Below are 13,286 nucleotides of genomic sequence, written 5' to 3'. Positions count from 1 at the left end.
GCAGCCGCCGCGGCAGCTTTCACCGGTTCGCGGTATAACAGGTGCAGAGTTCAGCTTCTGTGCCGTCGAACTCGCCCGGCGAGAGAGCGGCATTTTCGTCTGGCTAGTGCATGCTCTTAAAACCCCGAGGTATAGGGGCTTTACATGCGCTCACTTCGCCGGAACCAACGAAGGAGAGCGCGTGCCTATTCCACTTTCTTGCGAAGACGACAATGGGGGAACCTATGGCTTCAGTTCTGAAGCTAATCGTTACTCAAATCGAAATGCTCGTGTTGTCGTTCTAGCCTTTCGCGCGCTCGTGACCTCGCGCAGTTCGCGCTATTGCTATTAACGTTGACACCGGAGATCAATAATTTGCCCGTCAGTGTCACTGCCTCCAGGAAAAAAGTGATCGAGGAGATGTAGGAAATTGCATAGGGAGAGGTTGGCTTCGCGAGGAAGGACGCTGCTCGCTATAACACGTACGTCGAGCAGGAAGAGACGATAATAAAACACAGCGGGCAACAAATGCATCACATTCATTATTTGGGTGAAGATACTTACCCGCCACGTAAAGCACGTGCAAGGCAAGCACATATACGGTATCCTATATGCTAGGACGAACGCTGAAAAAAAAAAAAAATGTGTATGCACATTGACCCACGCGCATCGCTGACTTGTCCATATGTCTTACATCACCCCCCGCCCCCGTTGGATCGGCCCCCGGCGCACGTTCCGCACCAATGCGCGCACATACGACATTAGAGAGTGCACCTTCACCGAGCCGCAATGCTTAACGTTCTACAGGTATATTAAGGTCGGAATGTGCGTGCCTGGCGTTCACGCTTGCTGATGCGCGCAGCTTCCTTTCATTCATCTTTTCTTTCTTTTTCCTAACCCTAATTCGACTTACGGAGGCCGGAAAGTCCGTTTCTCTGTTACCCGCTGGTATCGTCACGTTGCGAAAGGTCTTGCAGAGAAAAAACAAATAAAGTGAAAAAAAAAAAAAAACCCACGCCATGCCTCTGATGACGTAATACAGAGAGCGTCCGACGTCGTGTACGCGACTCGGTCAGCTGCGACTTGCGTCAGCGCATGTTGTTGTTTTTTTTTTTCCCGCCTTTATTTTCTGGTCTTCGTCTGATGACCGTCGTGGCTCGAAGAAACTATTCCCTCTTCGCTCGATGCGTGCCCCGCGATGGCTACGTGCCAGCTAACGACGTCGCCCGCCGTCTTCTTGCGTGCGTGCCGCGCTGTGTTGCGCAAGAGTGCGGCTTCCCCCCTCTCGATCGAAGTGAGTAGAGAAAGTGGCTTCCTCGCTGTCACGGTATTTTTCCTTCGCTCGTTATCACTGTCGGGAGAGTTTATAGTGTTACGTGTGTACACACACATACAGGCGGTTGTAAAAGCCTCGTACTCATCGTCTTGCTCGGTGGTTCGTTCCCTCGTTAGTTGTAACCACGAGGTGGAATATCGCAACGCGGAGTTGCAGCCGTGCCAAAAAGGAAAAGGAAAACGACGTCGGGTTAGTCAACCGGTTGCTTGTGTGTTCGGCTCTCTTGCGTGATTCGCACACCACAAATCCCCTCTGCTCGGTCGAAAACGAAACCGTAAGGCGATCTTTTCTTTCTTTCCTAAGTAGATGAATTTCATCCGTTCACTCGTGTAATCGGTTCAGCAATAAAATTCAGAAGAGGAGGTTCCAATCATCTGGGACTGCAAGGGCACCTCAATTTTGAACTGACTCCTGTGGAGTTCAGCTGTGTCACTGGTGCTTGTAAATATTGTAGTAGTAGTCTGGGAAGAGACTGTGAATCCGGAACCCTCGTTCTAGATTCGATCACGTTTACAAATTTTGACTATCACTCGCAGTAACGATACGACACTTTAGTGAGTATCGTGACTGTACATAGTCCTCCCTTCCTCCGCCCTTTTAATCTCAATTAGCGGAAAATCAATTTCATGTAGTGCGTCTAAGGCTCGTTCGCACTTTCAAAATGCCGTGGCTTGTCGTCCGCGCTAGTTCTATCCGTATATCGGCGTTCGATCAACTATGACACAGATTAGCACTCGTGTGTAGCGAGCTTCAGCGATTTACACCGAACTCCTCCAGGCAGGTGAAGCGCAAAAACCGGGACAGGGAAAGGACTGAAAGATGCAAAGCGTTTGGTGTTCATCGCTCATCATTCAAGCGCTCTGTGTGTTTCAGTCATTTCACTTTTGTCTGTGGTTTTGCGCTTCACCTGCCTGAAAGTGTTGCCGTACCAGCTAGCTCGAACGCAGGCACTGGTTCATCTTACACGAACTTCTTTTTTTCTTGTTATTTACTCGTCAAGTGTGTGTAATCATTTTTGCACCACGTTGTCATAGAGAGACATAACGCACAGATGAGGTCGGTTCGTTGATCCGACCAGCATGTGGAGGACACAAAATAGATAAGAAAGATAAAACACAAAAACAACACGACATCGTTATTACAGCGTCATTACGTTACTGAGTCGTAAATGTCACTATCTATAGCCGTACTGAGTAAGATTTGTGGTTGTGTATAAGCCTCATTGAATTCTATGGCATCATCTGCAGGAAGCCGTAAAAGTGATTTGCACGGCTCGTTAATCATCCGAGGGTGTCAGCTATACGTGACACTCGCCAATTCATTTAGACCTGCTGTTTCACGACTTGGGTTGTGTAAGGGCGGGCGTTGGCCGCCGTGCATTTATATTTACCTGTTTTTTTCTCTCTCTCTCTCGCTCTTTCCCTTTAGTGTGAACTCGATTTTTTGTTGATTGATTTAGTACCACGGCGATCGGGACAGTAAAACATGTTAGTGCTTCACTTGCGGAACCCGCGGATGCACTGTGCCAGACGAATTCGTGAATCGAACATTTTTGCGTTCTCGTGATTTCGAAAGCATGCATAAAGGAACCCTAGCTGCATACATGTGTGATAGCACCGTTTGAGTGCGATTAGGTGTCACTTAATTAGGTGTCAGTATCTTTCTAACTGCTAAGCTTTCTTTATGGCTTCCGGAGGTCTAAAGGCTGTGGGGGCGCCGCGGTGCCTGGGTGTGCTAAGGCAATCAGCATTCTAGCCTACATCTCCCAATACAGTGACGCCAAACCTCCAGCCACAGCGGGGATATAAAAAGGTGGCGCGAAGATCTTTCCATCGAATGGACGCGACTCGTCGCCGATAATGCCGGCTTACCCGCCCCGTTGTCCTCGAGATTCAGTTGTCTTGGTTCAGTGGCATGCTTCTCAGTGTATCCGTTGGGCTCCTCTATACCAATTGATTTATATGTATGGGCCACGTGTCGTATACGTCCATATTCAGAGCACGGCGGGCCGCTAAGGCCAGTAGTGCCTCGGGCCAGCCCACCCCCGTGTTAATCTGCTTCCCCAGCCATTTCCTTTTGCAGTGAACGTTTTTCGGTCGAATCCGTCGTCTCGATTAGGTGACATTGCAGCCTGCAGTCACGTGTCCCGCCATATATGCCTGACACAATTTTTATACCCCTGAGCTATGGCGTGTCTGTGTAGCCAAATCCATGGTTGGTATTTATGCAGTATCAATCACTGTACTTTATTAAACATTATATCTGATAGTGTCAGGATTCTTAAACAGATACACGCTGGAGACTGACTAAATTGTTTGTCATGTAACGAATCTGTGACGACTAATACGTCTGTCATATGTTTCAAACCTTGGGATATTGCCCACGATTGGTAATAAGTCAGAATCCTTCACAAACACTGTTATGTGGTCACACACACACACACACACCACACACACACACACACACACACACACACGCACACACACACACACACACACACACGCGCGCGCGCGCGCGCGCACTTTTGCATAGCTAACGAGGGATGTTTGCGTAGCATGCGGCATACACTTATGGACTACGATGATTTGCGTACTGTTCGCTGTGACGCCATGCTCGATGCCCCTGCAGCTCGGCTGGCGTTCGCAGCGTGGTTTCGCGTCAGGCCCTTAGCGTCAGAAACGGTGGGCGAGTTTTCTTTGCCGCTGCATGCGCGAGTATAACAAGGAGCGGGGCGGTGTGTGCGCTGCCCGCTGTGCGGTTCGGCTCCCTGTGTCGAGCGAGGCGCGCGTGCATGTGTGTGTACGCAGGTGCGTGTGTGCGTTAACCCCTCGTTAGTTGCGAGAGAGTTAGAATGCCGTCACGCCGCACCCTCCCTCCTCCTCCTCTTGGGTCACCCCGCTTAGGTCGCGCAGCGTGATTGCGCGTGGGCGACGGCTGTATGTACGCAGTGCCTGTTGTAGCAATCCATGAATGAGTCGGTTCAAAAGAGGGCACGAGCCCTCTTTTGAGGGCTCGTGCCCGTTCCTTTATTTCAGTCTTTATTTTCTGGCGCCGGCACTATCCTTCGTACCCACGTGTGGAGGTGCACCGTTGGAGGGTCGAAATGCGTGCACGAAACATGGAAGACGCCGCCCGAAAGGAGATGTTTTTCGTGATAGGAGTAGTCGCTCACTACTCTTCTACCGCGTCCTTCTCTCCCCGTCTCGTTGTGCCGTACACTACTATCACGACGTAACCAGTGGGCGAGCGAAAGCTTTCCTAACGCGCGTAGGCTCGTGTCAATCCTTCACGAAGTCGTGCGCGTTTGAGGCATGGCCTGCTTGCGGGCGGCCCGGTTTTCGCTTTGGCCCGAAACGTTTTTATCGGGGCCGAGCGGCGCCCACGGACACTGGACAGCGTGCGCAGTGAATGCCGCGCTATGCAGTATATATGGCTCCGGTTTCGCTTCATCCGGTCTGACGCCCATCCAGCGCTCGTAGCCTGGAAGTGTGCAAAACGATATGAACAGTAGATGTGCTACGTATTGGGCATGCGCCATGTCGTAACAATATTGATCACAAAGCGTATGTTAGTTGTGTGTGCGTGTGTACCACAGTTGTATCCGAGTATGTCAGTGCCTGGTCAGTGCCTGTGCTCGCTGACTCCTGCTGTATAACTTACCGGCTCAAGTTGTCACTCGGCTTTGTGATTGCGCTTTCAGGGACAAAAGCACGACGATTGTATTTTCTAAAGCCGGAAAACTGACGCTGTCGGGAGAATATATTTGTTGTATAGGTGTTTCACCGATCAAGCCTTGAGCAACCGCATAATATACGGGTTCGAACTTGCCAGGCAACCTCGATGTCGTGTGTGTGCCGTTTGATAAGCGCTGATGCGGTTGTAACTTGGTCGTTGGAGTTGCTATACCGAAATCGGTTCCGTCGTCGGTTATGTCGCCGAACTTGGGGAGGGGGGGAGGGGGGCGCACCCTTACGAAAATGTATTTAATGTCGCCATGTTGTTGTCATTTTCAGCACCACTTTGCCTACCAGCAGAATTGTCCTTTTGGCTGTGCGAACCTTGTGTGTTTTTGCGAAATTCACTCCATTTCACTTTGACTGTTGCGTTGCTATGTATGCCGAACTGGTTGGCGTAATTTGGGAAAATATTCCAGACCGCAGTCTACGGGCTGTCATAGATATTACGTATACCTCGAAGAAATATACTGGTAGACTTGTTATTTCCCCCTGGAATAACCTGTTTGCTGTCCCCGTAACGAGTATTTCAATGCCTTATAGTTCTAACGAAAACGGAAAGAACTTTGCTTTCTGTCCCTGCTCTTAGTCATCTATGGTGTTTCAAGAACGGATGTAATTAAAGAACAAGCATGCCTTCCTTATCAGGGTCCCACTGATGAGATCTTTTTTACAACGAATCATGCGTGCTTCGCTGGAGACGCGAGAGAGAATTTTTCTCTTTGTCGTCGTGCTACGAAAACACGCAACTTTTTTGAGTTCGGTGATTCCGTATCCTATGCAAACGGAAACTTCGTTTTAAAAACCTTGATTTACGGTTCATTGAATGTACAACGAACCTGGAGGAAAGATGAACGGCACTTGTGTGACCCATTCGTGACACACGCTCGCACGGGCTCCGGGCACACCACCGTTTCAGTATACTACGATATGGCTCCTCAAGACATCCTGTCGTGCTGATCATCGGGCCGTATCCTCTGGCCGTACGGTTTGTTAAAGTGCGTTCCTTATTACTGTCTTTTGTAACAGTCGCCACTCTTACGTTACCTGACATTTACGATATTAGTGGGAATGTTTTAAGACGTTTCAACTCGCCGGCGCTGCTTAGCGTGGCAGGCAAGGCGCTCGCTTGCTGTGCATGTTGCTGTTCGAGGATCTTTCTCTCCCTGTCTCTCTGGCGGCGAGAACCGACACGCTCGTTTCCGCTTTCCGGTGTTTTCTCGCGGCGCCGCTCCCTGGCCCCGCTCCCTGACCGGAAGTGGGGTTTTCTGTTTCCGGGAAGCGCTCGCGCCTGCCGTCCTCCTCTACTACTATTCTACAACCATCCACCTCCTGCTTCAGCCCTCCTTCCTTCTTCTCGGGCTCGAACCCTCCCCTCTTCTGTTGTCGTCGTCGTCAACGTCCCCGAAAAGCAGCGGAGTGCGACCCACTGTGTGCCGTTCTTTCCTTTGTGCGCGAGCTCCGTTCCCCCAAGCATTCACCTCTCGTAGAGGAGGCTGGCTGATATGATTGCTCTAATTTGGTAGCTCCAACACTCCCCCCCCCCCTTTTTTTTTCTTTCTTTTTTTTGCTCGTAATCGCCAGTCCCATGCTTGTCGACGCTCTGCCGTCGGTCTTGATTGCAGTGAACACGACTTCGTATCCGCTCGTTTTGACAAGCCCACACCACCGCGCGTGTCTTCTGTCTGCCTTATTTTGCCCCGTCTTAAGCCTGTTTCACATGCAGCGATTTTGCTCCAAGAGCGGAGCGGCTGCCGTCGCGGAAGCCCAAAAACAGGTTTTTTAGAGCGACCAGTGGACGCTCGCAACGCCAGCGACCGAGATCGCCGGAGTTGGAAAAATTCGCTAGCGGCAGCAGCGGCAGCGCGTCTGCCCAAGGTCAACCAATGATCAACCAATGGGAGAGCACTGACGTGCGGAGCACGTGACTGCAGGGGTGGAGTTGAGGAACGGGCGCGCGCGCGCCGGGAGGAACTCGGTTTGCTAGCAGACGACATCCGCAGCAACGAGCTGGCAGTGTAGAAGTGCCGTTCTTTTCCTTTTGTTGTCCTCTACGGCGCTTCCGTTAAAGCAGACAAATCGTTTGCACGTGTCATTTTGTTCTTTTGCATTTTTATCGAATCGTGGCACCAACATAGGTCCGGTCAGGGGGACCCTACGGCACTCCGCACTTATAGCTCGCAGCACATGCTGCTGTTTTTTGTTGTTTACCACTCTGGCTCAGCATGTTCGAAAGTTTGCTGTTTTCTTTTTTGAATGGTCACGGACCCCGATGACGACAAGTGCCGCCGCCTCTTTACTGGAATGCCCATGGGCAAAAAGAGGGACGAGCTCCTTCACAAACACACAATATCGTCGACTGGGCCGCTTGCATCTGGTTGCCGGCCCAGACGGCGCACCAACGCCTCGCGGCATTCGAGAGCAAAAGCCACCGAAAGCCCCGTGAAAGCTTAAAAACACAAAAACCAATTCTTTCTTTTGCTTTTTCATGGCCAAGTGTATGTGCGTGCAACATGACTTGCGTGGTAAAAAAAGAAAGCTGGAACAGAAATAAACGTGACTACTGAAGTTGTTTAATTGCACTCTGATACACTGCACATTTTCATCATTCAAGGTCTAGGCGCGTGAAAATCGATCACCGAAGTAGAAGGCTGGTGAAACTTGCAACCTAAGCGCACCAAAACAAGCGAGCCCGGAGAAAGGAAACCCGCGGATAACGAGCGCTTCCCACAACCATCACTGCGCTTCGCAGAGGCGCGCGCCGCGCAAAAGTGGTGCATGTGAAACGAAGCCGCGTCCGAGCGTCCTGCTGCCGCTCGATCGCCGCGGGCCCCGCCGCTCGGTCGCTCGCATGTGAAACAGGCTTTAGGCGCGCGCCTGTCTGTCAGACTCCTCATCAGCACGTTCTATGTATATCAGTGTCATCCTATTAAACGACTCCATATATGCCTCACGGTTTCGTAACATATGCGGTTATTCCTTGTCATTCTTTGGGCCGACTCCGCGTGGCTTAGAATTGTAAAGCTTAGAGAGAGAGAGAGAGAATAGACGTCTCGAGAAGAGAGCTCAGGAGAGGCGCCCTTACTACAGGATGCCTTCAACTCCTCGAGTCGCGTCCTGGGTCCTCGCGACCAGCTTCAGCTGATCAGTCGAGGTTGGAGCTGCCCAAGCATTTCTCCGGAGGCGCGTTGGTGTGGTAAGGGTATAGGGTGGTTTTAATGGGGACTTTCTGCAATCTCTTACTGTATGCCGGAGAGACCCGGGTTCTCCGCAGAATTGTTAGGCTAAGATTAGTTAGTTGTTTTTTCTCTCGCGCTATGGTATTACGCGCGGTGCATGCTTGAAGGACTCCCTCCGCATTCGGGCGAGCACGGACGAAACGCACGCACGCACCACCAACTCGGGAGTTTATTTTCTCGGGCTCCTTGGTTCTCTCGCCGCGGTGCACACACGTGTGTAGTAAGTGCAGTGCATCTCTCTCTCTCTCCACCCTTCTCGGATCCTTCCGGCGTGGAGAACGAGCCGTGCGGCTGGGTAGTTTCTGGCTGGCTGCCTTTTTTCCTCGGGGGCCCCCAGGTGGAAAGCGACGCGGCGAAAAGCGTGGCTGGGAAAAGGAAGCCGCGTGGCGTAAACGGCTGCTGTTGCCGCCAAGGCGATTCGAGTCGCTTAGCGCCGCTGACTGGGACACACGGTGCGGGGGCAATTATGCGAGGAAAAAAAGAGAAAAACATGACGGTGCTTCGTTCTCATGACTTCGCCGGCGTAGAGATGATTTTCATCGGAAGCGGCAATTAGGCCAGAGCCCTTAAGTTGTTGCCCGGTTACATAAGTCCCGCCCATTGAGCGCTGTTTGCATCGCAGCCAGCAGGGTATCGGGCTAACGGTGGCTGATGTCTGTGCACTCGATATTGGCGTCTGTCTGTGCAGCTTCTGTCGTTCCTCTTTTCGCACTATCGCCCCGTTATCCAAAGCCAACAAGCTTACCAACAAATTCGACCAAGGTCATTCTATACACTCGCCGGTGTTCCCTGACGTAGGTAATTACCTGCGCAGGTAATACCGAATGCGACTCTCCCAGCATATGACATTTGGAGCGACACCATGCAATTGTGTACCGCTAGCACTGCGCAGTGTAGATCGTTACGGCTCGACATTCGTTCGTGTCTTAAGTCTTGCGAATAGGAAAACTTGCGTTCTTTGCGAAAATCTGATCATCTGTATCCTTTCTTTCTTTCCGTATAGGCCCCGTGCGTGTCGCCGTGGCCGACTGCATCGACCGCACAAGCGGCGGCCGAACTCTTGGCAAGAAAGGCGCCGCGCTTCAGTCGAGCGGCGGCAGCACCAAGTCTCCTCCCAAGTCTGGAGGACCGCTCGGTCGTCGGAGGGGCGACCACCAGTCTCAGCAGCAGCAGTCGTCCCAGCCTCCTCAGCATCATCAGCAGCAGCAGCCGCGCTCCTTGCTGAGCGGCAGCGTCGTTTCCGAGGGCGGCGTGGGCGGCGTCCTGCGCAGAGCGAGGACGGGCGCCGGGGCCAGCGGGGCGGCGCAGGGCCCGGGCGCGGGGCCCGCGCCTTCCTTCGTGCGGCACCTCGAGGCCAACCTGCGCCGCAAAGAGGACCCCGCGCTACTGCACCAGGGCTCCTCCATACACGCCGCCGGGGACGACGCGGCGCTGCTCGCCGACGGCGCCGAGCGGTACACGCGCCTGCCGCAGGGGTGAGTGATCACCTCAGATTTATCTTATGACTTGCTCGACAAGTCATTACTGAGATGCTTGAACGCTATAGCTTTACAAAGTAGATGAGCCTCGTTGTAACAATAACTGCCGGAATAAGGCTCGCTACAAAAATTTATCTGTGCAATGCAGCTTCGTTTCACAGACCTTCCGGAGTGCTTTGGCAGCTCTCTCTAAAGGGCCACTCGATTATGCCATTCGAAACAGCGAGTCATTCCTTGGAAACTTAAGGATATCAAGGCTTTAGCTGAGCATTATAACGTGCGATAGTTTCTCGTAACGTCCGAGAAGGTGTGTAAAGGTCCCGTAATTTTCCACAGTGCGCCGTTCCACCATTGACCTTGTCTGTAGCACCCGTGGATTGATCAGAAAGTGCGCGAAAATTCTTAGGCGCAGGAAAGCGTGGATGAAAATTCTCTTGTCAGGGGTGGATGCTCCTTCGCTTCCGTCACCGTGTTATTCGGTGGGATACACTTACATACCAAATGATCGTTAAACACGTTATCTGTACGGGCCAGCATTCAATTCTGGTTTCCGCTTTTATTTTTGGTCGCAGGAGCACATGCGTGTCGTCGTCACCGCCACAGTGCCAGGCGCCTCCGACTCCTGCGAGCCCCGCCGCGCCGAGTCCCGCTAGCCGGACGTCCTCATCGTCGTCGTCCAACGGCCCTACCGCTGTGATATCCTCGTCTTCTGCCTCGTCGCCGGCGCCCGCGGTGTCGCCAGCGGCACCGTCGAACCTCGCGGCCCCTTCCCCGCCACCGCCGCCGCATCAGCCCGAGGCGAGCCGGAGTCCGACTCCCCGCGGCCGCACAACGACCAGGATGGCGACCGCGGCCTCGTCCTGGTCTCAGCTCGGGGGCGGTCCCAGCAGGGCGCCCCCTCAGCAGCCCCACCCGCCGCCGGCGGCGTCGGGATTCGTGAGCCGACCTGCCCGGGGCTGGCTGCACACGGACCAGCAGGTGCTCGGACCGGGGGTCACGTACGCCGTCAGGGTGAGTCATCTTTCCCACTAGCCGTCGCGTTTGCGTCTTGGCCGCAGTATCTATAATGCGCCGGTGACATTCGGCCAATACCCGCCGCGGTGTTCCTGTGGTTATGGTGCCTGACTGTTGACCCGAAAGTCGCGGTGCCGAATATGCTAGAGGCCCGTGTACTTAGATTTAAGCGCGCCTAAAAGAACCCCAGGTGGTCTAAATTTCCAGAGTCCTCCACTACGGCGTCTCTCATAACCATATCGTAGTTTTCGGACGTAAAATAACAACCATTATTAGACATTCGGCCACTGCTGAGCGCCTTGCTCCAGGCACTTATCGTCGTTTGTGTCGCTTGTGCGAAATGATCGACTCGTGTTTGCCGTGATCCTGCTTGGCCGTTGTTTCTACAAGCAGCAATGTGCCCATGGTATGCCACACAGCGCGTCCTTCGGAACGTGCTTTTCGATCGCGAAGCACACCTGACTGTTCCGAGAAACGTGTGCACATTGAACCTCTACATTCTATGCTAAGTATAGTTTCAGTAAGCGTCCTCACAGTTTACGGCCGCGCTTTTCCAGCTCACACTGTGACTGTGTTGTGTGTTCCGCGCAGGCCTCCCTCCTTTTTAGTTTTTGAATCTTGCGTCGAAGCCGCGTGCTTTGGCTCTCGTATATCGCTGGACTTTTTTTTTTTAATCCTGTTATTGTACATTGCTCAGAGTAGTAGACCGTGCTCCGACTGGACGAACCCGGCTATTAGGGTAGTGCGGCGGCGTCAGAGTTAATCACCGATGATGCATTGAGCAGGCCGACGACGAGAAAATTATGGAAAACTGGGGTGCGGTCGCAACAGAAGCGGATCATTACGCGAATTATTGAACTGATAATTACAAAATGGACCCATGCACCTTACTTTCTAGAGGTCCACTTCGTTGTATTTTTTCTTTTCCTGGTCTTCTTGATTAAAGTGGCTTCGACGCCGTTGCTATAAGGATCGGCCCTTGAGTGCTATGGCTGATAGTGGACGGGGAAAAAAAAGAAAATGGAAGTCGTACATTACGAAATACGACATCTGTTTTAATGTAGGTGTTCTTTTTTTTTACCACATTATATTTCGTTTTTATCATGCACTCGGGCACGGATCGACCGTTCCTTTGTGATAGTAGCGTAGCTTGAGCACCGTTCGGACGCAGATGAACAGGATAGGAATAGAATAGTTAGGTTATATTTGGAGCGAGCACCCTTGCGGCGCGGGCTTTTACCGATCGAGAGTGTTGTTTGGCACGGAGTTTCGCGTCCTCCGATCGCGTGCGACTGCCTTTCGGTTAACTTCGCGCGCGTTCTCTACTTCCGTCCTCCTCGCCGATCGCAGTTCCGGGCTCCTCCTCGCCCCTTCCGTGCCCGTGGAGATCGGAAGCCGTAATGGTGGCTCGCAAAGCAAGCCAGGGCGGGGAGGTTGCAGAGGTTTGGGGGGTGAGTAAGCCAGCGTGTGTCGCAGTAACAAGAAGCGTGTTGTAAAACCGGAAGCAGACGACGACCGAGTTCGTGCGTGCGGATCGCTGTGTTTCTACTTCCGGTTTTGCGGCAGCGCGCATTTCGACAGCGGGAACGTGTAAGTTTGCAGCAGCGGAGGAGGGGGGGTCGTCTCCCGCCGGAAGGTCCTTTTCTCTGTGTTTGCGTCGAATCGAAAGAACAGCTGGCATCATGTCCTCCCGCGGGCTGCTTCTATCCCCTCGCCTCCCTTCCTTGCCGGCGCAGTCAGGGTGGGTGCTTCTATTGCCGCCTGCCTCCGTGTGGACGCTCCCTGTGTGCCTTCGCGCTCGCCCTTCCTTCCATGCATCCCGCGCATCTCTCTGCTAGAGCGAAAAGAAAACCCCCGCGTGTTCAGGGCTGTAAAAGGAAGCCACCTGTGAGTTTTTACGGGGCAGCCAGGCCAATCGAGCGCTGCGCGGGGCGCGGCGGCTTCGTGCTTTTGATGGAAGAGTGGGGGAAAGGGGGAAGGCTAACAACTGTGTGCCTGAACACAGGGCCTGCGTTGACTACCTGGAACAGGGGAAAGGCGTTTAACAGTGGCACCACATTCACCATTGCCTCGCCCTCTCTCTTTTCCATTGGGCAAGCACTGCTGGGCCATTTCGAAATTTGGGAGTGGTGAGGTTTCTCAATATGGGACTGGGTGAAAAGAAACAAAGTTGAATTGGTCCACTGCAAATGTGCCCCTTCTCTGCAAAAGCTGGGGGATGGAGGGGGGTGTAGTGTCCATCCAGTGTTGTGGCAGCATTGCTCTGACAAAGCCCTTCTGCTTCTCTGTTGAAACCTGTCAAAGGTCATTCATACCTTCTTTGAAGGGAAGGGGGAGGGGAAGGGGGGTCACTTCACTTCTGAGTCTGGTATTGTCTTATGCGGTTTAACTGTTTACAAATTCCCACTTGATGAGAAATTTTATGCCATGGCACATCATTGTTTCATTGTCAGTGATACTGCCGCTTTGCACCAGTTGCATCGAGAGCTCATTCAAATCGCTTTTG

The 13,286-nt window shown here is 52.7% G+C and overlaps 1 protein-coding gene across 1 annotated transcript in view; it reads left to right on the top strand.

Moving 5' to 3' along the window:
• The window catches only part of LOC119387443 (SHC-transforming protein 1), a 36,258-nt gene that overhangs the window by 14,723 nt on the left and 8,249 nt on the right, over positions 1–13,286 (top strand). Inside the window, exons 2-3 of the mRNA XM_037654839.2 lie at positions 9,292–9,763; positions 10,339–10,777. Coding sequence (XP_037510767.1) covers positions 9,292–9,763; positions 10,339–10,777 — 911 coding nt within the window. The remainder of the gene's footprint in view (positions 1–9,291; positions 9,764–10,338; positions 10,778–13,286) is intronic.

Source organism: Rhipicephalus sanguineus, chromosome 3 (assembly GCF_013339695.2).
Source record: "Rhipicephalus sanguineus isolate Rsan-2018 chromosome 3, BIME_Rsan_1.4, whole genome shotgun sequence".
NCBI classification, from domain to species: domain Eukaryota; kingdom Metazoa; phylum Arthropoda; class Arachnida; order Ixodida; family Ixodidae; genus Rhipicephalus; species Rhipicephalus sanguineus.
Note: the sequence above shows the minus strand (reverse complement) of the source record. Positions and strands in the feature narration are given on the sequence as shown.